This window comes from Toxorhynchites rutilus, chromosome 1, assembly GCF_029784135.1.
Source record: "Toxorhynchites rutilus septentrionalis strain SRP chromosome 1, ASM2978413v1, whole genome shotgun sequence".
Classification (NCBI taxonomy): Eukaryota; Metazoa; Arthropoda; class Insecta; order Diptera; family Culicidae; genus Toxorhynchites; species Toxorhynchites rutilus.
Window position 1 is genome coordinate 13,337,809 of NC_073744.1, and position 25,229 is coordinate 13,363,037.

Sequence of the window (25,229 nt, forward strand, 5' to 3'; positions counted from 1 at the left end):
TAGCTGGAGATATGTCTTAAGCTGTACTCGAACCTTCGACATCCAGCAAAGCCAGGTTCACAACCGTCCTCTGGTACACTCCTGTCGCTGTCTGCAGTTCTATATTCCGAACTCTCCCGTCTCTATCTTGAAATACCTTCAAGACCCACATTATAGTTTTCTTGTTGCTTACTTGATCATCCACCACTACTTCCTTTGCTAATAAAACGCATTGTCTATACCGACGGGTCCACCACCGATGACGCCTCCGCCATTGGGATACTCGACGGTAATGCTAAGACTAGCATTAGAGCTCCCAATGAGTTTAACATCTTCTCGTGTGAAACTCTCGCCATTAGGATAGCATTAGAGAGCATCACCGATGCTAATAGCGTCGTAGTTTGTTCGGATTCGGCTAGTGTCCACACCCCATCATTCAAGAAATTGAAGAGCAGCTGCGACCCTGTGTTGGATTTCGGGTCACACCGGGATCCCAGGGAACGAGGAAGCCGATCGGCTTGCTAACGAAGGGCAGAGAGGCTCCGTTACCAGTATGGGTATACCTGGTAAGGAGCTCATTAGAAGGGCGAACAATTCCATTCTACACACTTGGGAGGCGGAATGTAATCGTGAAAGGGACTTGCAGTTTCTTGTATGAACAGCGAATTCTATCACGTCTTCCTATCGGACATACGTGGTTGACTCATAACTTCATGGTAGAGAAAGAAGAGCCCCCCACCGGTTGCGGCACCCGCTTAACAGTGGGGCATATTTAGACGGAATGCATGCGAACTACGGACCTTCGTAAGAGGTACGGCTCAACCAGTGACCTAGATTTCGCATTGCAAAACAACACACGGAAAGAAAGAGAAACTTTGAATGTCCCTAAAGAGGCTAACCTGATTCAGTACATTTGATACTTATTACCGTTTGTATTACAGATTGTGTTTGTTTGTGAGGTTTTACTGTTATACATTTGGTGTGTAGGAAAATATACCATACAAATACTTACCCAGTGTTAGGGATTAGATTAAGTCACAAGTACACTCACACTAAAGAGCTGGAAAAAGAGAATGGAGAGACTGCCACGGAAGTTAATTGATTGAGTTAATTGAGACTATATAATTAAATTAATAGTATAGTGTGAAAAGTGGTAGAGTTTTACAGAAAAATCAGGTATTTATCGATTACCTTCAAAACAAAAAAAGGACCTTTGCAAAACTCTCTCTTTCACTCTGGGTGAACAGGACCCGTTTATTCTGGGATTAATTCGACCCCGAAACAGAATCTCGTACCTCGAGAGGAGCAGCGGATAAGTTAGCCAGCGTACGACGTTCGAGATCCAACCGGAGGACACACCAGACACCGACACTTACCACACAGATTTATAGAGGTTAGATAATAAAAAGAAGAAAAATATATAAACACGTTTTACCACATCCGAGCCTTGATCAGCTTCCAGCAAAGCCGACCCTGAGAGCGATTGGCTTCAAGCTCGAGCATGTCACCATAAAAGAGGCCTCGAGAGCCCATCCTCGAAGGTTCCCGAGGCTCAGACCAGGAACTGAGGTGTTGCAGAGGTCCGTCTGACCCCCGGAAGTAATATACTGCAATCAATCTGTAGGGTAAGCGCTCAATTACACCCTGGTATTATGTACCAGGGTAACCAAAAAGAGGCACCTGCGCCCACCTGAAATGATTACCTACAAGTATTGTGTAACTTTGAGTGGTTGTTCTGGTTTATAAGGAGGGAAAAAGAGGCGAATAATTGTCATACAGCTCAAAGTCTCTATAATCCAGTTCAACAACAACCACTTCTTCCAGGTCGTCTTCCACGTAGTATCAGAGAACCACTTAGTTCTTTGTGAGATTGTTGGCAAATACTGTTGAAACCAACTATTCTAGATTCTCCGATTCTCGTGTCTTCTCTCGTGATGATACTCATACTCAGTGTTGCCACTTTTTCATCTGTACCAGAGGGGTTAAAAAGCTTTCTCATCTGTACTTTTTTTCTCAAAAATCTGTACCATCGAAAATATTCATTGTGGAGAAAAAACTTTATTATTAGTATGAAAAAAGTCACAGGAGGGTTGTGTCCAAGACACGACCGCGTAGTTGACGTAGGATTCCGTTAGGCTATCTGCTGCACGCTGATTTTGGATATGTTTGAAGAATTACATTGTTAAACTCTTCGATAATGATTTGGGTCCGTTTTGTCTGGTTGTTAGGTATTGTTTGTTCACTCCACCAGTGTCCATAACCAAGTGATAATGATAGAAGGATGGTGATTAGTCATTAGATGGTGCGTATCACGTACCAAAGCCGCCCTCTGTGGTCCTGGACGAGATGGCGCCTGTGTTATGTATGGATGAAATAAAGAAAAAAAGCTCATCAAAGCAATATAAGATAATTATCATTATCGAATCCAATTTTCCTCACCAGAAAAAAGTGTTACTTTAGTATAGAGAAAATATATTTGTAGTGGAAAAGTAATTTCATGCATAATTTTTTATTTTCTGAGTGTTTATTCAACCAATTTTCTTTTCGCTGAACGAAATGGTATGATACACACTTCATTCGAAAGATAAAATGTCTACGCGTTATATACTTGTTACTTTTTCATCCAAAAACTTGTTCAATAGCATTGAAATTGCTTTCAAGACAGGCTATTGAAATCACCAATCGGTATATAAGCGAGCGCCGCTCGGAAATCCACTCATTTATAATTGAACAGCGATTGGAGCATGTTGTCGCTGTTGTGGTGAAGCTCTTCGTTTATCATGAAAGCGCGGATGAACGGTGTCACCAAGAGCCTGTTTGTGCACCTTAGGCCAGAAGAGAATCCATCAGGAGGAGAGTGATGCCACAAACGGTTCCCCGGGAAGAGATCGGAGCAGCCGCCACACACACACACATACACGCGCGGAACTCTTCGTTTGGGTGCCATTCAGCATCGAGAAAATTCCGGAAAGATTCAATCGTTGCTGAAAAATAATCGGCCAGTTCCCCTGGGAACTGAAAAATACATTCATGCGAAAGAGTTTATTTTAATGTTTTCTAATCATATAACACAGCGACCAAATACAATTGGTTTTGTGATTTTTCAATCAATCGCAACTAACAGTAAAGCTTCTGAAAATTATTCTTCCCCATCAGTACAAAATTTTCGTATCCAATATTGTATGCGCGCGCAACGGAAAATGTTTCGCATCGTAAAAATTATATAATTTTCAATCGATTATTGCTCAGTTGCCGAAAGTTTCAAACTCAGAGAGTTCATTCCCCTCTAGTTTGCCTTCCAAATTGCCATCGTAAACCACACCTTCTCTTGATTCAATCACGCACAAAAAGCATACTTAAGCGATATTCTGGTGGTGAAACGCATTCATTTTTCGTGAGGACATCGACAAGACAACATCGTTACTGAGCGAGCTGAACGAGCTGGACGAGCTGAACGGCGAGGGATCGAGGGATTCATTACCTGGCCTGGCTTGACCTGAAACGCATTCATTCATTCCCTTGGAATTGAAAATTACATTCAAGCGAAACAGTTTATTATGTTTTCTATCCATATAATATTGCGACCAAATACATTTGGTTTTGTGATTTTTCAATCAAGTGCGACCAACGTAAGACCACGTCTTTCGGCAATTGATTAGAGGTGCAATGAATCCTAAAAAGGAATTCCCGTTCTACGCGCACTGGCAAACGATGTTTGCTCAACAATTTCTCAAACGAGAAATATGAAAACAATTTCTCGCAAAAAATATGTAGACTGATTTGATGCAACAGTTATTCTGTCTATTGGAAATGGAATACAAATCATATCACAATACAAGCAATGTATTATGTATTATACAACTTTCGTGTGATTGCTTTTTTTGCTGAATATTGTGCCTTCAACATAACGCTCTCGTTTTCGAAGTCCCCCAGATATTCATATATTCATTCATTCAGAATTGATTCAGAAGCAACTAAGAACGAATGTTCACTAAATCAAAGATAGTCCTACGTCACCCTTGCGGTTATACCACAGATATAACCCACTTCCTGTTTTTCGAATATTCCTTCATTTTTCCAATTTTGCTCGTCGCATGAACTTTCCTTGGGAGAGAAAAAAATCGTTTCATATTTCAAGCCATTTCAACACAATAGCTACCATACACAATTTTACACTTACAGTTGTGCTAAAAGTTTTACGAAGCAACCAACATAAAAGTTCCAAATTTAAATTTTATTTATATTCTACAGGGTGGGCCATTTAAAGTGGAAAGATTTGTTTTTGCAATAGCAAAGTAAAGAAGTGGAATTTAAAATTTTTTTTTTGAAATTCATTTATTTTGGTCCAAGGAGATTTGTTCTAACTACTTTTTGATTACGATATCTCGTAAATGACCGCCTCTGGCCTTGACCGCAAAATGTGCCCTTTTTTCAGCATTTTCCATCACTTTGCCCAATGTTTCGGCCGATAAGGCAGCAATTTCTTGTCGGATATTGTCTTTCAGCGCAGCCAGGGTCCTTGGTTTACCAGTGTATACCTTGGATTTTAAATATCCCCATAAAAAAAAGTCAGGAGGCGTCAAATCAGGTGATCTCGGTGGCCAGTCATAATCGTTGGAACCAGTAATTGTCCAATTCATTTTCACGAACAAATGGCAATAAAAAGATGCCTAACTCTTGCGAAGGATGGCGACATGATGTCGATGGAGTCTCTGCAACACTGGCTCGAACGGCATCAATATTCTCGTCGAAACGTCTTGGTCGTTGTCTGGACAGATGACTGGCATTACCAACAGACGATATAAATTTGGCATATAATCGACGTATAGTGTTGTCTCCAGGCGATGTTTTAACTTTATTTTTATTTTTCCACGCACGTTTAGTTAACACAATTGAGAAGTTATTTTGAATGTACAGCTGAACAATTTCAGCGCGTTGTTTAGGTGTGTATTGTTCCATGGTTAAAATTGTACTGAAATGACGCTTCCAACGCGGTATGACATTTGTTAATCTGACATCTCTGTCAATAGTTATGGGGTTGCCAGATGCTTCCACTTTAAATGGCCCACCCTGTATCAAGCATAAGTTCTATTCAGTTCATTGAAACATCATTTTTCAATCGAAAGATTCTTATTGGAACGAAAAAACACTTGTTCATCGCTCCCAACTTATTCGCCAGCACGTATGCAATCAGCAATGCCCACGCTAGTTACAATGAGCACTATCCATTTGTGCGCGTCGTTAGTTAAACTATCGAGGGTTTTTACATGCTGATTTCTCCTAGAAACCATGGATTTGAAATCTCTGTTAGGGAATACATGTCGGTGGGAAAAAAGCTCCCTCTACTTTCATGTATCTGCAATGCCAATTTCCCCTAGGCATCTTGGTTTTGATGTCTCTGTTTGGAACCTGCCGCATATGTCGTCAATTTCGACCTATCAGATGTGGGTATTTCCGCTAGGATATGGGTTGAGATTTTTCAATTGTTCGATAGTTAGTTTCATGACATATATTATTTTATTCAATGTAAAAAATTGTTATGGAGTGCCGAAATTGATTGACGCAAAAATCTCACCAATCCATCATGAAATGACTGAACAATAAGCATTTGAAATTGGAGATTTTTCACGGTGCGCTCGATTTTCGATTTTCAATTTGTACCCCAATATGTTCCCGAAAGACGTAATCCTACGTCAAAAAAAATCTTTTATTTACTACAAATACTATATCTACAAATCATTCGTGTATTTGATGATGCTTATACATATTTTTTGCATACTATCATTTATTAAAATTTTCGAGCTGCCGCCACGATGTCTGATTGAATCTTTCGATTTCAAAATAGCGTTTGTCGCATCGTAGCTGAGTCGATTTCGAAGTTTATTTTTTGTTCAGATTATATTCAGAAAAATTCGTTCGACAGTTGCCGAGGAATGAGGCATAGAGAGAAAGTTACAAACAAGGCATTTTAGCGTCGAAAATGCAAGCGAACCGTCAATTTTTTGACGTAGGACTACGTCTTTCATTTCTATACCGGGGTGTAAAATCAAAGTTTCGAAAACTAAAGCGTTACGCCGGAGACCGAGATTTTGAACATTAATAGCTACTAAACAACTGAACGAAATAGTATGATAAACACTTCATTCGAAAGATAAAATGTCTACGCGTTCTATACTTGTTACTTTTTGATCCAAAAACTTGTTTCAATAGTCTTAAAATTGCTTTCAAAACAGGCTATTGAAATCACCAATTGGTATATAAGTGAGCGCCGCTCGGAAATCCACTTAGTTATAATTGAACTGTGATTGGAGCATGTTGTCGCTGTTGTGGTGAAGTTCTTCGTTTATCATGAAAGCGCGGTTGAACGGTGTCACCAAGAGCCTGTTTGTGCATCTTAGGCCACAAGGGAATCCATCAGGAGGAGAGTGATGCCACAAACGGTTCCCCGGGAATAGATCGGAGTAGTCGCCACACACACATACACGCGCGGAACTCTTCGTTTGGATGCCATTCAGCATCGAGAAAATTCCGGAAAGATTCAATCGTTGCTGAAAAATAATCTGCCAGTTCCCCTGGGAACTGAAAAATACATTCATGCAAAAGAGTTCATTTTAATGTTTTCTATCCATGTAACACTGCGACCAAATATTTTTCAATCAAGTGCTATTAACAGATGGTTATCGAGTTAGCATTAACCACTGGTGGGCTTCGAGTATCGAGGAAAATCTGGAAAGAACTAATCGTTGCTGAAAAATACTCTGCCAGTTCCCCTGGGAATTGAAAAATACATTGATGCGAAAGAGTTTATTCTAATGTTTTCTATCAATATAACACTGCAACCAAATACATTTGGTTTTGTTCAGCTTGTTTCGAGTTGTGAGGGAGCGTAAAAAAGCCAATACAACAGGAGGAGAAGAGAAGGCGACCAAGAGAGTATCAGCATCGAAAAACGGTTCCGCTTGAGGCATCGGAGCAGCCGCCACACACACACTTACACGCGCGGAATTCTTTCCATTTGGTTGCTGTTCAGCATCGAGAAGATTCCGGAAAGATGTAATCGTTACTGAAAAATAATCTGCCAGTTCCCCTTGAATTTGCGAAAGAGTTTATTTTAATGTTTTCTATCCATATAATACTGCGATCGAATACATTTGGTTTTGTGATTTTCGGTAATTTATTAGAGTTGAAATAAATCTTAAGAAGGAATTCCCGCTCTATGCGCACTGGGAAACTATGTTTACTCAACAGTTTCTCAAACGAGAAATAGGTGTTGTGAGAAAGGATGCGCGAACGCGAAAATTATGTAGACTGGTTTGATGCAACTAATAGTTTGTCTATTGGAAACGGAATACAAATCATATCACAATACAAGTAATGTATTATGTATTATACAACTTTTGTGTGATTGCTTCTTTTGCTGAATATTGTGCCTCCAACGTAACGCTCTCGTTTTCGAAGTCCTCCAAATATTCATTTATTCATTAATTCAGAATTGATTCGGATCCAGCTAAAAACAAACGATCACTAAATAAACGATAGTCCTACGTCACCCTTGCGGTTATACCACAGATATAACCCACTTCCTGTTTTTTAGGCATCAAATTATTGTTCACCAATACTGCACATGTTCGTTTTCTGAAACTGTTATTTTCTTACGGATTAATTTTACCTTTAGGGTACGGAATTCATTCTCCAGATTTTGTATATTCCCATCGTAGAACCCAGGAAACGCCTCTAACACAACGTTAATGCGATGTCAAATTGGAAAAGTCTCTGGGATTCAACATTGCCGCAACCTTGAGCTTCGGAACATCAAAATCGAATCTTTTTCTCAGTTGCTTGATCAGTTCTACGAAAAAACTGCGACAAATATCTTTAAAAATGACCTCCCTTTCGCTGTCCATTGTTCTGATAGTTTCTTCTGCTGCTATTCCAACCTAAAAATACTTGTCGCTTTTCAATGATCTCCAAATTTAATAGCATTGGAAATTGAAACAACGTAAGACCCTTCGCAGATATTAGTGAGAATGATCAAATAAAAATCTTTTAGGTCTTCATGTATAATCGTAAATTCAGGTTTTTCAGCCTGGATCAAACTATTCAATCTGTTGATTGTCAAGCAGTTTGATTTTTGTCACATTCATACTAAATGGAGAAAAACGAAATTAACTCTGAAAATCGTGAAATGCATCTCATCACCACCGCCGCTAACGAAAGACAACTGGCGGCCGATGAGTGAAGGGTTTTAAGCGGATAAATTTAAAAAATAAAAATAAAAAAGAGGAAACAAATAACATGTACATTTGACGAGTACTACATCTGGGCAATCGGTTTTTATTGAGCGCATTACGGAATTCGAAACCCCCATCATCATGGTCGCACGGCCCGACGCACATCCTTTCAGATTTTTTCCTTGTAATCCTTGCAAGGAATTCCGTCCTTATGAAACTGGTCAATGATTGCATTTTAGGTGCTTTTATGATCAGTAGCACCAAGCGTTGTTGTGAATGTTGCTTTGTTCAAATGTACGAAATTTCACACGCGGAAAAAATCTGTACCAATCTGTACTTTTTGACGAAAATCTGTATCCTGTACCGTATAGAATCTGTACCAAAAATAACAAAAAAACTGTACCTTTCCAGACAAATCTGTACGTATGGCAACACTGCTCGTACTGAACGAAGCTGGCTGATTCTTGGTGACTGCAATATCGGCAAGACAGCATTTGGGAAGCTGCAGATGCCGCACTCTGCTTGCCAGCTCCAGGTTACGTTTGTGGATCACCTTCTCATCGTGAAATTCATCATTTTGCACCTGTTTCCACATAGTTCTAAAAAAGTGTGGGTTATATCTATGGTATAACCGCAAGGTTGACGTGAGACTACCGTTGGCTTAGTGATCATTTGTTTGTATTGATTAAATTATTGATTGAATGAAACAATTTTCGAATTCAATTGAGTTCAATATATTTGCTGTGTAAGTAAAGAATTTGAAAAAACGTAGCCATGCAATGTAAGGCACCTTGGTTTTGCTGACTGTGTTAGAGAACACATGTCGGTGGGAACAAAAATTCCCCCAACTTGCATGTATTTTCAATGCCAGATTTTCCCATGGGAAACCGTAAATCGGGCCAATTTATCCAAAAATTACTTTTTGCTAAAATTCATGACATTATATCTACTGAACCGATTTAGATGATCGACATGTTATTGTGCACCGTTGTTTTTATTAGTCTTCGCCGTCGACAGAATCCGTTCAATGTCAATCTTAGTCCGAGAACCGAACAGAGTAAATGTCATTCAGCTCCACCCTGTTACCCTCGATACAAACCGTTTTGCTGCTATTGTTTTGGTATGTTTCTTATTATCTCACAATGTCTACTTACAGCAACATTTTTTAGTTATCCCTTCCAATAACACGATTACGAGTAAAACAACAAACAATTAATTAGTTTAGTTTTTGCGCTACACTTTTCGTCGAAGCAGAGATACGCTTTGCGATTGAAAGTGCACAACACTATGATGTAATAGATTACGCCAATATTTTTCTTTCCCTCTTTTGGCTCCAATCATGATAGGAGACTATTTACTAAGTGTGAAGGGGCAATCGGTGCAGTTAAGACGGGGTGCTTCTTTCTGGCGAACATGAAATATGAGGTAGATTCCAATCGTAGAGCGGTATGATCGGCAATAATAAGCGGCGCGACACAACAAATGCCACATCGAGGTTGCGAAGTGCATCATTGCGAAACGCCGCAATCCAACGGGTTGGCACGTGCGGTCGAATGGAACCCCAGTTCCTCTATTTTTGATGATTTCGAAAGGGGTCCTACCCAATTTCATCTCGATTTCGCAACTGGACCACTAGAGCTGCGACGAAATTTGCACCCAATCATCAAGCCACTTTTCCCTTGCTTTGTTAATTTTTTTAATTTAGCGCGTTATCTTCGTAATCAACAGCTAACAACATTTTGCCAATAGCCAAAAGACTTCCAGCGAGGAGAGAGGAACGGTTTTCCGACCGACTTTTGCTTTTATATTTGAAGTTAATTTTTGCTTTCGCGGCCGCGGGAGCGTTACAAATCGAAACGGGGTGTCTTACCGTGAATTTGGTGCATTTGGTTCCGCTTGGTTATGACGGACCGTACGGAAGTGGTGAGGATCAGCGCCGATAAAAATCAGTTTTCGGTGCATAATTTTGGTTGCCTCGCGTTGTTAGTGCATGTTGGAAATTAAATGGAAGCGCGGAAACCGACGGATTAAGTTGATTATATTTTACGGTGACTTACCCATCGTTGCCGTCGCCGCCGCTGCTGTTGCCACTAATCGATTGCCTCAAATTATTTGGAAAAGGCAGATCGCCGTAAATTACACGATGCTTGGGACCATACTGTTCCAAATTAGCAATGATTTGCTGCGCTGTTTGTTTGTTGTTGGTGAGTTGCCCAATTGTGAGACTCATCTCAGGTTGTCGAAGACTGTATCGCAATGCGCTAGATCAGCCCGATCTGCCCATTGTTAGATTTGTAAAAAAAATCAATTATTTTATTAGCCCTTGTGGTGAGCTGTTTCAGAGCAAGTTTGGCATGTTTCCAAACTAATTTTGGGTTGATTTACAGTAGCTTATTTCGGAATTTGCCTTAGCGACTGAGAGGACGCATTATAAAAATTGGAATGCCTGCAGATCGAATATCGAAACCGAAACAAAGGCACTTTACACATAGATTTTCTCAATTGATGCTGGAGAAAAGAAACAAGTTGAAAACCAAATACTAAATCGTCTAGCTAAGCCAGTCGCGAATATTCACTGGCTCTGCATTCCGCCATCGAGTGACTGTCTCAATCTGTACAAGAAGCGCTCTCCCACAAGCGTTAGATTGTATTGGCACCAAATCTCAAACCTCGGTTTTCCTCTTCTTCTATATGAGCGTGTCGCAAGAAGGTGAGCGGTGTCTTGGTATGGATTAGTTTGTAGTGCAAATGCATTGCAAATAAAAAAAAAAAAAATTGCATAAGACAACGTGCGGCCAAAAACTAAGCGCGCAATACATAAGTTACCAGATAGAAGCGAAACGAAAAAGATAAACAGACGAAAACAGACAAGACGCGAATTGTGTGCGCTGTGGGAGCGATTCGACTCTGGCTTAGCCGTACTTACTTATACAGTGGGTGGAAGAGAATGGGGGTGAACACTGTACTTCCTTATGCCTCTTTCCCGAGTGATCTAAAGTGACCCGGTTCTCTGCTATAGTTCACCTTTATTCGTGAAAGAGAATGTATGCAATGCTTGTTATAGGCGCTAACAGAGCTAATGGCAACAGTGAACTTTTGCTGTGATTGTAACCGAGGGGCGCAAAGATGACGGATGCGATGATTCTCGATGACCATCAATGGTAGCCACCTTCTTAACACACCGTTCAAATTTAATTGCGACAGGGAGCCCATGTCTGGGGCTTGAAGAAAATCACTGTGTATTGTATGATTCTTCGCTTCCAGATCCCCTTGTCTATGTTAGGTGTTGCCGGTCGTGTTTCCATGTAGGTTTTTTTTTTCCTCTACAAGTCGGTTATGAACAGTGAATTGCACTTTGTTTATCGTTATCTCGTACGAAAAGCGCTATTAACCCTTTGCGGTCGTATTAAGTTTGGACATGGGTGTCGTACTGGTCGGAAATATTTTTACTTGAAAGAGCAGTGATAAATGAATTGAAAGGTTATGAACAGGGTTTCCAATCATAATTTTCAAAAATCAGGAAGAATGAAAATAAAAAACTGGTGAAATCAGGATAGCTCATATTGAGTTATCAGGAAAGTACGTGCCAGTTTTTGGGGAAATAAAATCATCATTTTTAATGGCAAACATACATTTATTCAATTTTATTAGTACAGTTTCGTTCCAAAATCTTTCGCCATCTTTAGCGCAGTTTAAAGATTGTATCCTCCCAGAAAATGTTTGTGTTTTCCTCAAAAACCATTCAAGATATATTTTAGGCCAATGAGGTACATATAGAGGTGGAGCAGTAGGCGAAGTGTATTTGTATTGGCAGACAAAATATCGTGCCGTAGTTAGTTGCATTCAATATGGAATGTATATGGAAGAAACAATACAATGTTGAAAGTACTCACGGTTGCATGATAATTTGAGCCAAAATTCTCATGAGATCATTCAACTGGTTGTTTTTTAACAGATGACAATTATATCGTGACTTATTTCGATTATTCATGTGGTAAAAGGTCCAGAGAGCAGTCGTATGCTTAGTTCTTGAAAATAGTAACATTTTCGGTGAAATTTTGATTAATTGGCGCTTATTATTTCACAACATACACACCGACACTGAGAGCCTTCGAAAAATCAACTTCATAACGGTAAAATAATAAAATTTCGTTTGTTTCTATGAACGTGGGGGAGTGAAAATGCCGCATGGAAATATCACTTTTATCCGTCTTTTTCGACGTGATTTCATTAATATTCATTCCACGATAACACGATAACGATAACTTTAGCCTAATAGTCAGCGGGAGCTCTACAAAAATTAACGTTTTTAATTGATAAATTACTTCCTGAAAATAGCATTTTTACATGGATGCGGCGGGCAATCAAAGATAAACACAACGACTGACGTCACTATTTGCGAAATAGTTATGGCAGCGCATGCTATGTCGCTCGAAACTCGACCATCTTCATTACCTTTTTTCCAGGACATTGATTTTAGGCTATCTGTAGAGTCGAAGTTTTTGCCCTTGCAGTAATTTTGCAGCGATCTGAACTAGTAATAATCTAAAATTGCAATATAAGGTAAGTTTAGCTGGTGGGGTATCATTTCCCATCCAGACTTCAAAATAATATGTCATCTTGTTGAAAAGACAAAATTTAGGGTTCCCCTCATGGAAGACTATGCCTACCACAATGACTAATTCTGGAAGTTAGTCCTGGATTGCTGCGATTGATTTGTCCAGGTACACCCAAACTAGCGTTGTCAGAAAGCATTTCATTTTCGACAGAAAACATGTCATTTCCTGCCTTATAAAAATAGACAAATAATGTCATATGTTCCCCAACGCTTTACAATGTTTGTATGTATGGAAGCAGACATCTCTTTTATCTTTTTTCATCTTTTTTGGGATTGCAAAAAAAATTCAAACGGCACCAACGGGGATCGAACCAAGGCCCGCTGGAATGATATACTGTTTTACACGACCACGCTATCCACATAGCTAATTATGCTGTTACGTAGAAGCGTGTTCATATTACATGTCATTAGAAATTGAAGTTGGAAAGTGTTTTCTAATTTTACTTATAGAAAACACTTTCTAGCATGAAGGAGCACTATATCCATCTCGGTCTGGGCCGTGTACATTAGGGTGGCAATGGATGTATGGAAAAAAATTCTTTATCGAATTTCAAAAACCGACCATGTACATTTTGTTTAATTAAATTATTTAATTAAAAAAAACTATCTGTAAAATTTCAGCTCAATCGGACATGATTTAGGGGGCCTCAAAGCGCTCAAAGTTTTGATTTTTTAATCCTCGAAAATCTTCCAATGGGGGAGTAAAGGAAATTTGGAAAATCGAAATTCTTTTTTCGATGCCAAATAACTGAAAAATGCATGAAACGTTGAGATATGGTGTCATCTCGAAAAAAATTTTTTGGCCAAAAATAAACCTTTTGGGAAAAAAAAATAATTATCGAATTTAAAGAACCGACCATGTACATTTTGTGTATTGGCCCAAAAAAAATTACCTGTGCAAAATTTCAGTTCAATCGGACATGATTTAGGGGTACCTCAATGCACTCAAAGTTTTGATTTTTTGGCCACTCAGTCCCAAAAAGTCGATTTTCGGCCAAAAATTTTTTTTCGAGATAACGTCAGATCTCGACGTTTCATGCATTTTTAAGTCATTTGGCACCGAAAAAAAAGTTTCGATTTTCAAAATTTCCTTTACCTCCCCCCTTGGAAGATTTTCGAGGATCAAAAAATTAAAACTTTGAGCGCTTTGAGGCACCCTTAAATCATGTCCGGCTGAGCTGAAATTTTGCACAGGTAATTTTTTTGGGCCAATACACAAAATGTAAATGGTCGGTTCTTTAAATTCGATAATTTTTTTTTCCCATTTCCCATTCATTGCCTCTCAGGCTAAGTCCAAAAGGTCGATTTTCGGCCAAAAATTTTTTTTCGAGATGACACCAGAATTCGACGTTTCATGCATTTTTAATCATGTCCGATTGAGCTGAAACTTTGCACAGGTCATTTTTTTGGGTCAATAAACAAAATGTGCATGGTCGGTTTTCGAAACTTGACATGACCATTTTCGCTGCCACCCTAGTGTACATATGTGGCGAAGTAATGTGTGCTTATTTGAAACGCGTTTTTTGTTTTGCTTGCTCGTATTAATCTTATATTGCCGTACCATATATATTATACGATTGCTTACCAGTATTTGTGAGTCATGGCATTTTCTGTCATTTTTACGCTCATTTAATGTAATAAATCGGGATGACAAAATATGAGCTAAAAATAAATTTTGGGTGTACGAGCAGCATTTGTGGTTACTTGTGGACTTTTAATGCTCAACATTGCAACAAGTGATCACTTTTCATTACCCGCACGACATGGGCATTTTCGTTGTGTTCATGAAGTGAGTCGCAGATGGAGATGCAATCCATTTAAGGTTTTTGGATCAAACTGTATGGAACCCACACATCGTAACGATTTAAGGGGGTAGTACACTATGAACATCATAAAAAGTATGTAATTTTCGCAATTTTTTTCAACGAGAAAATAAATTACTATGATCAATCTGATATCACAGTTTTATTAGGTATATGTTAGTTAACAAACAAAAAATATATTGGTGTTAATTGGACTGTCCCCTGAATAGCCGCCACCGGTTTGTTGATACCTTGCAGCCAAAACCTTGTAAACTGGTGGCAATTCTACAAGTTTTTTCTAGTGGACCGAACCAATGATTTTTTACGTAATCTTGAATATATTTCCTGTCATCATACGTAGGATTTTTTCAAAATATTAATTTTTGACAAAATGGCGACAAAAATCCTTAAATGGCTTCAAAAATCGAGACAAAAACATTCACCAAAATTTTATTTTACTAAATATAGAAAAAATATATAATAATTTTTTCAAGTTTCCATAGTGTACTACCCCCTTAAGTACCAAGCATCACTAGATGCTCATGAACGGTGGATTTAGATATCGGTAGTGAATCTTCTAAGTGATTTGCCATATTCCGAGAATTATTCTTGATCAGCGTAATGATTTGGTCATCATCAGTGGTGGCACGAATTTTCCGAACAACTTATCATATTTTTTTTATAAATAAAATACTTTTTCATAACAACGTTTTACGTTTTTTTAGAAACGATGGTCGAGTGGTTTTATTCTAAACATCCTATACATCGATTTGTTGTATTTGGATGTTATTTGCTGCAAAAACTGTAACGGAGCGCAATTTTGAAATTAGAATTATGAATGAAAACTAACTTCCCCGTATCGAACATGTATTCTACGAAATAGAGAAACAGGTTTTCTGCAATATGTGGGAATTATTAAACAAAAAAAGTACCCGATTATGATTTTTTATTATAATGATATTTCTGTGGAAATATCAGGAAATTTATAGATAAATGGTTAAATAAGAATCGAGATTATGTGTTTTAAGTATTCAAAAAACAACAAGGGCTTATTTTCATACAAAATACGACGATTTGAAACTGCCGCCGGGCGTGCTAATCCGGTAGAGTATTTTTCTTTTACGCCAACTTCAAGCTTTAACAAATGTCAACACTGTACCTTTCATAATGCGACTCACTTCGGAATAGACATATTATGACAGTTCTCATCCTAAAAAACTTTGGCAGGAATGGCAGGAACCGACCATGTACATTTTGTTCATTGGCTCAAAAAAATGACCAGTGCAAAGTTTGCTCCAGTAATTGCAGCGCATGCTAGTCGTTGGAGAAACTAAAAAATGATCCATTCGCAAACTAAAAGATATGTACGTAATTTTGGAGCACCTGCGTCGCTCTAGTTCAGCAGTGCCTCAATTTTAAAAAGAGTTTTGGCATTCGTTAGCTTGAATATTGTATGTGGCGGAAAGTTTTCGGCCGATTATCGGGTAAAGGGTGTGTCACATCAAATTGCATCACGGAAAAAACGCTGTAGAAATTTAATTTTTAGGAATTATATCTTCAGCTTTCGCTTATAATCAGATAAGAGTGTATAGATCACGTTGGCCATGCTTCACTGTCAATTTTTCGTAAATTTGGAAAAATGTCGTCGAACGAAAAAGAGCGTCGTGAATTAATCCTGTGCACTCATTTCGAGAATCCGGAGTTGTCACATCGGGACATCGGTAAGATGCTGGGAATCGATCAATCCACGGTCAGCAGAGTACTAAAACAATACTTCGAGAACCTAACCATCTACCGGAAGGTGAAGAACGGCAAAAATGGATGCTCCGTCAGTGAAAAAGATCACAAGCGCGTAGTTAAGCAGTTTAGACGTGATCCGAGAAGTTCGGTCCGGGATGTCGCCAATAAGCTGAATTTGTCAAGTTCATTCGTCCAGCGGGAGGGCCTGCGTACATACAAGGTTCAGAAGGCTCCTAACCGCGACGAAAGGCAAGGGGGGAAGACGCGAGCCCGGAAGCTGTACACCGAAATGCTGACGAAGCCGCATTGCCTGGTAATGGACGACGAAACCTACGTCAAAGCGGACTTTCGTCAGCTGCCGGGCCTGTTGTTCTTCTCCGCAGAGGACAAATTCAGCGTTCCGGAGGAGATTCGCAAGCAGAAACTATCCAAGTTTGCCAAAAAGTACATGGTGTGGCAAGCGATCTGCTCTTGCGGAAAGCGGAGCGCCCCCTTCGTGATGACCGGCACGGTAAACGGGCAGGTTTACCTTAAGGAGTGCCTACAGAAGCGCTTACTACCACTATTGAAGCAGCACGAGGGCCCGACCATCTTCTGGCCGGATCTCGCTTCGTGCCACTATTCAAAGGACGTGTTGGAGTGGTACGAAGCCAACGGGGTCACCTTCGTGCTAAAGGAAATGAACCCGCCCAACGCGCCGGAGCTTCGCCCAATAGAGAAATATTGGGCGATTATGAAGCAGGCCCTCCGGAAGAACCCAAAAGTTGTCAAATCGGAGGCGGACTTCAAGAGAAAATGGTTTTCTGTTAAAAAAAACTACAACCTGACGTTGTACAGAACCTTATGGACGGGGTAAAGAGGAAGGTGGGAGCATACGGGCTTGGGCTCGAAGTATGAGTAACAAGAAAATGCCAAAAGTTGTTTAATAGTTTTTATTTTACTGTCTAAAATTTTCAAAAGGATCGGTCTACTGGGCGAATTTCTACAGCGTTTTTTCCGTGATGCAATTTGATGTGACACACTCTTTAATGAACAGTTTTAACCAAGTATATACCGTTCTGAATCAGATTACGGACACTCTGTAATAATAACTTGAAATTCTTAATGCCCTGATGATACAAAGTGTTCGAAATATGATTCGGAACGGTAATTGCGACGGACCTAGTTTACTTTCCAAAACATTAAAACATTTTATTCACTCATTCGGAGAAAAAAAAATTTCAGGAATCAATACTCACATACCCGAATAACTTTAAAACCGTGTTCCTATTTCCTGATACTCTCAAACTGCCATTGATAATAGTTGGAAGATTTATTGCTTCCAATTTACTATCATGTTTTTGCTGTTGCTTGGATGAAACGGCAACTATTTAGTAAATAGTTCCAAAATCAGTTTGTTCCAAAAGTTTGTCAGTTTTTAACCAAAAAAAAAAACCTAAAGCCATTTTATTAATATGGTGGAGAGCTGAACTGCGCACCATTGAGGGGATTACTTTTGGGAGGTTCTGTGTGAGTGTGAATGAACAGCTGGGTAATCCCGAGCAGCAGAAAACCAATAATCGAAGCGAACGAATAATTTACGTCGATTAATCGATCCAAACTCAGAGAGAAAAAAACGTACGGCCGCTGCAGTTATATCCTGAAAACAAATCATTATCTTTGACGCTCCCCTAAGTACGTAAACAAAGTTCAATGTCGTCAAGTGAATTGAGCTTCGTTTACGACTTTTTAGGGGTGAGTAAAAGATAATAATTGATTTTCAGGCGGAATGTACACTTTTTTGATTCCATATGGTTTTATAGCAAATGAGAAATATTAATCGATTAATCGATTATTTGGGCCGCTTAATCGTATCGAATAACAAACTGCTGAAAACTATTCGATTAGCTGATGAACGATTAATTTCAAAAATCGGGGATCACTAATCGGGACCATCGTGCTGTGTAAAATGTGCGATTCACATAGCACGTTACGGAGAAGAACGTCTACGTTCGTTCAACGTCTCCACCAGTTCACACATGCAGTCAATGCTTCCACCAGCACCGTCACGTCAAATGCCAAACGAATGATTCAATTAATTTTATTCATGGTGTCGCCACCTACAACAATTTTGAATTGCAATGCACTCTTTCAAATCAGCATGCCTAAAATCAGTTTCGAATTTTGGAAAATTCAATGAGAATTATTGAATTCAATTATTTAAATGCTTAAACCCCGTAGTCGGACCCTTCTTCAACAATAATAATAAATAGAATAATTCTCTCAACTAGTCGCGAATGATTTTCACTCCGAAATTTGGAGCTAAGAGATATGTTGGCATAAAAAGTACAGTAAGTTACTTATAATGCGACATGCTGAGGCACCACTCAGTGTCGCATTGGAGTCGATTTTGACCAGTAATTGGACATTCGCGACTGGTGGCGACTTTCAATGTGGGGCCATAATTTGGGCCCCGAAATCAATATTTACAAAAATGTCCAATTAGAGGTAAAAATGTCTAATTAAACGTGTTGCATCACAGATCGGTTAAATTAGCTTAATGTCGATTTAGATGTAAATTACTGTACAACCAAATCAAAACAAAAGCCGAGACACAAAGCCCAGACAAAAACCAAACGAGCCGTCCGTCTCCGTCAATTATTCTTTTCTACAAATCCTGCCGGTCGTTTTCGTTGAACGTGTGCTGACGGGTCGTTACGTTGCTGGTGTATGTGAATGTTTTCATGGGAATTGCATGGTAGAATCATTGACGTATCATGACGTGACGGGACGTGAACGTGACGTGTATGTTGTATGTGAATCGCACTAAAATGGAAGTAAAATTATTTGCGGAACGGAAGCCCAGAAAAAGCACGGCTCGGGACGACCGTATGGAAAACAGAACTTGACTCGATATTTTGTTAGTTAAACTTCATAAATAAGCTCATACATCCCAAAGGTGGTTCAAATGTTTTATGTGAAGGAAAATACACTGAAAAAAATCCACATGCATTTGTTTTTTTTTGTCTACAAATTACACATTTAGAAATTTTTCCATGGACAAATCTGATCAACACAGCGTTGAAATATTTTTGATAAGCGCAATAAGCGTGATATAAACGAGAAGTGATAAAAATACCCAGAGATATAATCGAGACGTTACAGTATATAGATTTGGCGTCTTCCACCTTCTTTCTTTATGTATGAACATACAGAACAGTCCTTGCTCTTAACATCTACACAGTGCCGCAATAAATGGTGTTTTCCATTAAGTCGTTCCTCAACTTTCATTTATACTGAGTACCGTTATCCTATTATTCGTACGAGCACTGTTTTGATTCATGAACAAGTCCACTAGATATTAAGATTCGTTTAGAAAAAAGTGTTAACTGATACATTCACTTCTAATCGTTGTTTTTTTCTTACCCTCTCTTTTTCTCCAGAAAAAAGCCATGGCGAGTGATTTGTACGAGCAAGTCTTTTACTCGTTGGATCTGATCGAAAAGGACTATTTCGGGTTGCAATTCACCGACGCCAACAACGTCAAGCACTGGCTAGATCCGACCAAGGCGATAAAAAAGCAGGTCAAAAGTGGGTATCACTCAATGTTGGAAGGGACGTATTTTCAATAACCAAGATATTCGTTTTGCAGTTGGTCCTCCTTACACTCTTCGGTTAAAGGTGAAGTTCTACTCCTCCGAACCGAATACGCTTCGCGAGGAACTCACGCGGTACCAGTTCTTTCTCCAGTTGAAGCAGGATCTCCTGGAGGGCAAACTGGACTGTCCAGATCCGCAGGCAGCAGAGCTGGCCGCCTTGGCATTACAATGTTAGTGTCGATAGTGTTTTCAATCTGATCTCAATCTGATCGTGTTACATCATCATTTCAGCTGAACTTGGCGACTATGACGAGAGCATCCACACTGCGGCGACGGTGTCCGAGTTTCGCTTCGTGCCCAACCAGACGGAGGACCTCGAAATCATGATCTTGGAAGAGTACAAAAAATGTAATGGGCTAACGCCCGCTCAAGCGGAAACCAGCTTCCTGAACAAGGTCAAATGGTTGGATATGTATGGAGTGGACATGCATACGGTTTTGGTGAGTTTCGAATAATGCGAAAAATATGCAATTTTAAACATCATCTCATACCAGGGAAAAGACGGATGCGAGTATCATCTGGGTCTTACGCCAACTGGGATTCTAGTTTTCGAGGGCATTCAGAAAATTGGTCTCTTTTTCTGGCCCAAAATCGGGAAGCTGGATTTCAAGAAGAAGAAGCTAACACTGGTGGTAGTGGAGGATGACGATCATGGCCGGGAACAGGAGCACACGTTCGTGTTCCGGCTGCACAACGAGAAGGCATGCAAGCACCTGTGGAAGTGTGCCATCGAGCATCATGCTTTCTTTCGGCTTCGTACCCCGGTGAAAGGACCCTCGGCCAGGCAGAACTTTTTTCGCATGGGCTCCCGCTTTAGGTACTCTGGTAAAACCGAATTTCAGACAACGCAGCAGAATCGAGCCCGGCGAACGGTGCAATTTGAGCGGAGACCGTCGCAGCGATTCGCACGGCGACAGTCTCATGTGCTACGCGAGCGACAGAAACAAATCAGTCCTGATTTGCAGCAGCAGCAGTCATCCACGGACGATGCCCAGAATTCCACCTCCGGAACATCGACACCATCAGCGAACACGGTGATTCACAATCACATATCTGTTTCGAGTGGTTGTAGCGCGTCAGATATGGGAGCGCAGACAGTGAACGGGAATCTGCCGTCTATCAGCTCAAATAAGTCCGTTTCTTCCAGCGAAGATGTTACTTATGGCAAGATGGGATCCTTCGGCAAGGCCGGAATTCCGTACAAGTGGGTGTTGTCCGAAATACGCGTGATCATCCCGTGGTGTTATGATTTTATTTTCGTTTTTTCTCCTAGACCTGAGGAACCGGTTGGAAAACTCATTGATCACGACGTTACCTTCCTACGAACACCAGGTCATCATCTGGGAGGATCCTTCGGCAAAGCTTCGATCAGCTCTGGCTTCAGTATTAAAACCAATTCCTCGGATCGAGATAGTCAGATAGACACACTGATGAAAACCATCGCGAAGGATCCGTCACCTTGCTTGCACGGTGTGGAATTGAACGATGCTAGTAGTTTTAAGATTACCGTCAACAAGACCTCCGAACTTGAGTCTAACAACGATACGCTGAAAAAGTTGGCCACCAGCCCAACGGAGAAACCCAACAATCAAATCAAACTCTCGAATGCGGCCGTAACGACACTGCCGCCAGGACAAATCAAGTGCAATATTTTGAAAGGTGGTTTATTTTTTTTCTTTAGGGCAATTCCAAATGAAATCGACAAATGACAAAACATGAGTATTTTCGATTCGAATGAAAGTTTTTATACCGTTTGGGTTGGAGAAAATATGAGTTTTCCACAGCATTTGGAAATTTTTTGACTCAAGTGTAACTTTCTTTATAAGTCGTATTGAAATAGTGTCTTGGAAAGAGTTATAGAGTATTGATGTTAAAACGTGGAAAAAATGTACACTTAGAAAAAAAATAGTACTCTTTTTTATATTTATAAAAAAACAACTATAATTTGTAATATCTAAAATACATATTTTTTTATTCTTTTATTTTTTCATATAAAATAGAAAACATCTGGAAAACTAAAAAAATGAGTCCAAGATGGTAAAACTATTTTTGACGAACTTTGTAGAACATCGAATTTTTATGAATTTTATTGTCTTTTCCAATCTTAATTATTTTCTTCATATATTAATTTTTTTTTGTTTTTTCATATGAGATAAAAGTCATGTAGAAAATTGAAAAAAATGAGTCCAAGATGGTAAAACTAATTTATTGTTGACAATAAACCATGACAATAAATTAGAAATGTTTTTTTTTAAATATCGCGAGAATGGCTGCATTTAGAAGGAGATTGATAAAGAGATTTCTATTCTAAATCACATTAAGATTCATAATTTGTGCTCCAAAAAGTTCGTCCAAAATAGTTTTACCATCTTGGACTCATTTTTTAAATTTTCTAGATGACTTCTATTTTATATGAAAAATAAAAAAATATGTATTTTAGATATTGCAAAGTTTTTTTTTTAAATAAAAAAAAAGAACAGGTCGGACTCGATTATCCGGAGTATTGATTCATTTTCATTTCACCTTCGAATCAAGATTACAAGTTTTTGAAATCGGCATTTTTAGTTCGATTTAATTTGGAATTGCATTTCATCAGAATGGAGTGCCCTTATAATTATGTTATCATTGAAATTTTAGCGCGAGTAGAGGAAGAACTGCATCCGAAACTTACCAATCATCAGTTATACATACCGTGCCAAACGTTGAATGACGGACCAGATTCACTGGGCGCAGCAACATTCGTCTCGGTGGTAAGTATCAGTGAAAAACTTATCGTACGGAAGCATTACAGTCCGATGGTTATTTGCACAATTGTTGTAGCCCGTAATGAATGCCTGCAAAAGTTTGCCCTATAATTACCTTATATCATATCGAATAATTCGAGGATTTAATCCCTTTTTGTCTATAAGAGTGTTCAACTATAATCATTTATTATTAACTAAGGACTCGCTAGTTCGTTTCATCACAAGCTCATGCAAGCTTTATGTATTCTCTGTTTTTTTTTTTAATTCTAATTCCATATACCGTACCTCATAAAACATATTTTGTGTGTTGTTTGGTTTGAACCTTCGAAACAAAATGTATCATAAACATATTCACTATCTGGTTCGTAAAAAACATCATGAACTCCAGGGTGGTGATAAGCTAACCCTTAACTTGACGGGAACTACGACTCCAACGGTCAGCGGTCACACAACGATAACAACGATGATAGCCAGCCCCACGGCGGTCACCCCGACTTCACCAACGCAGCAGCTGAAAAGCTTCCTCGCGCCGATTACTCCAACGCCGTCGCTAGTGTCCACCACAAGCACCACTGCCGTCCACAACAGTCTGCCCGATCAAAGCTCTTTCCTGAATGGACTAACCGCGTCCGACAATGTCACCGTGACACATTTCTCCGAGCAGAAAGGTGGCATTGTGGAGAAGATAAGTGTTCCATCTCCTTCCGCTACCCTCCTGGACGGGTCGTCGATTGTGGCCACCACACCGATCGTGGAAAAAATGGCCAACAACAATCCGTTCATCAACATGTCCAGTCCGTCATCTCCGACGACGATTCCTCTAACTCCAAGCAAATCATCCACTAATCCATTCCACAACATTTCCGGTTCGTCCAGTGGTGGTTCGGGTACGACGCTCGAAACTGTGCTCCTCCATTCGGGCGAAATTTCCACACCAGTAGAGTTCAAAAATAGTAACCCTTTCAAGGAAAGCGGCAACCGTGCTCGTAGCAATTCTCCAGCCGCAATCGCGGCCAAGACAAACAACGGCAGCAGTAGGGCAACTTCGCCCTGCAGCAATGGTGCAGTAGTCAAGCTCGATTTGAAGGACCTCAAACGGACGCCTAGCTTCGGTGGAGTTCGAAAAGTGGAAGTACCGCTGGTATCGGCGAACGATGCTGCGGATTTTGTCGGTGTACAAAATAATTGCACTACTGAGGAGAGGAAGCCGATCAAGGTAAGTCTTGTTGGAATGGTGGGAAGTATTATTTTTTTGGCTTCGTAGGTCAGTAGAACTGGGATTGTTCAGGGGCTGTCCACATACCACGTAGACAACTTTAGGGGGTAGGGGTCAGGGGAATTGTCCGTTGTGAAGAGGGAGGGAGTGTACATAATTTCCACGTGGACACGTTGATTGAACTTTTTTTTTAATACATTTACATCACATTCTAAAACAAAATTAACTTTCGCATTTTCGAGGATTTTTGAACTTTTCGTCCATCCTCTGATTACTTCGTATCGAGTTCGGCTTCGGGATGAGCTGCCTGAGAGTGGTGTTCGGTTGATAATTCACATTTTTATCATATCACTGGGTGAACCGGAAAACGTTGTTCTGCCATATAAATTATTTCTAGTGAATATTTTGGCTGTTCAATAAAAAATAACTGATGTATTGTCAGTGTGTTTAAATGTTTTAACGATCTATAAATTAATCGATTTTGTTCGATGAAGGATAGATTCCACGTGGATATCGTGCAGATACGTGACGGTTTGACCGTGTAAGAAATGATGTCTTTGATGAGCTCCATTACAAAATTACACGTGTTCTCCAGCCGGTTTTTTTTATCAGGATTGACCACAATAGCGTGATTGTTACTTCGCATTCCGAGCATGTGTGTATTTAGAATAATTGCAATAATTCATTGTGCTCATCCAAAAAACCTCCCAGCTCGCCGGCGGTGCGCCTAGCTTAAGTCGAATTAAGGCTACTTGCGTATGTATGGGGTGAAAGCTCGATGAAGAGGACGAAGTGCCATCTGGCATTTAATGACGTAAATAAATTAGTCCTGTTTGAAAAACAAACGACGAATTATTTATTTGGTATTGTTTAAATAAAAATACAAATATCACGATTAAATCTGTCCACAGCTGCAAATCCCTTGCGAAATCAAAAGCTTCCTGGCTAATTTATCAGCAAAAACGAGCTTTTCGAGCACGTTTCCACAGTTTCTGTTCCATATCAATTTGAAACACTTCACATCATTGAGCTTACGAAATTCATTTATTCCTGACACTACAGTATATATTTACATTCACGATATTACAATACATATTACACTTCACAATATGTGTATTCATATAGACCGCAAAGTTACACTAGCAACACCGCTCCAGTGAGAAACAAGTAGTCTCTCGTTTTAGCTCTTCTCCCATCCGTCGTTCTCCGCAAATGGTGACCGAACGATGACGTAATTTTTCATGTATCATTTATCGTTCTG

The 25,229-nt window shown here is 39.6% G+C and overlaps 1 protein-coding gene across 2 annotated transcripts in view; it reads left to right on the forward strand.

Annotated features, from left to right (window-relative positions):
* LOC129767746 (band 4.1-like protein 5) overlaps positions 1-25,229 on the forward strand; it is a 171,477-nt gene that overhangs the window by 23,726 nt on the left and 122,522 nt on the right. The window contains exons 2-8 of one of the 2 annotated variants that reach the window (XM_055768925.1): positions 19,793-19,940; positions 20,002-20,178; positions 20,240-20,448; positions 20,503-21,212; positions 21,282-21,667; positions 22,646-22,758; positions 23,141-23,968. In XM_055768925.1, coding sequence (XP_055624900.1) covers positions 19,793-19,940; positions 20,002-20,178; positions 20,240-20,448; positions 20,503-21,212; positions 21,282-21,667; positions 22,646-22,758; positions 23,141-23,968 — 2,571 coding nt within the window. The remainder of the gene's footprint in view (positions 1-19,792; positions 19,941-20,001; positions 20,179-20,239; positions 20,449-20,502; positions 21,213-21,281; positions 21,668-22,645; positions 22,759-23,140; positions 23,969-25,229) is intronic. The other variant, XM_055768915.1, reaches the window with a different exon arrangement.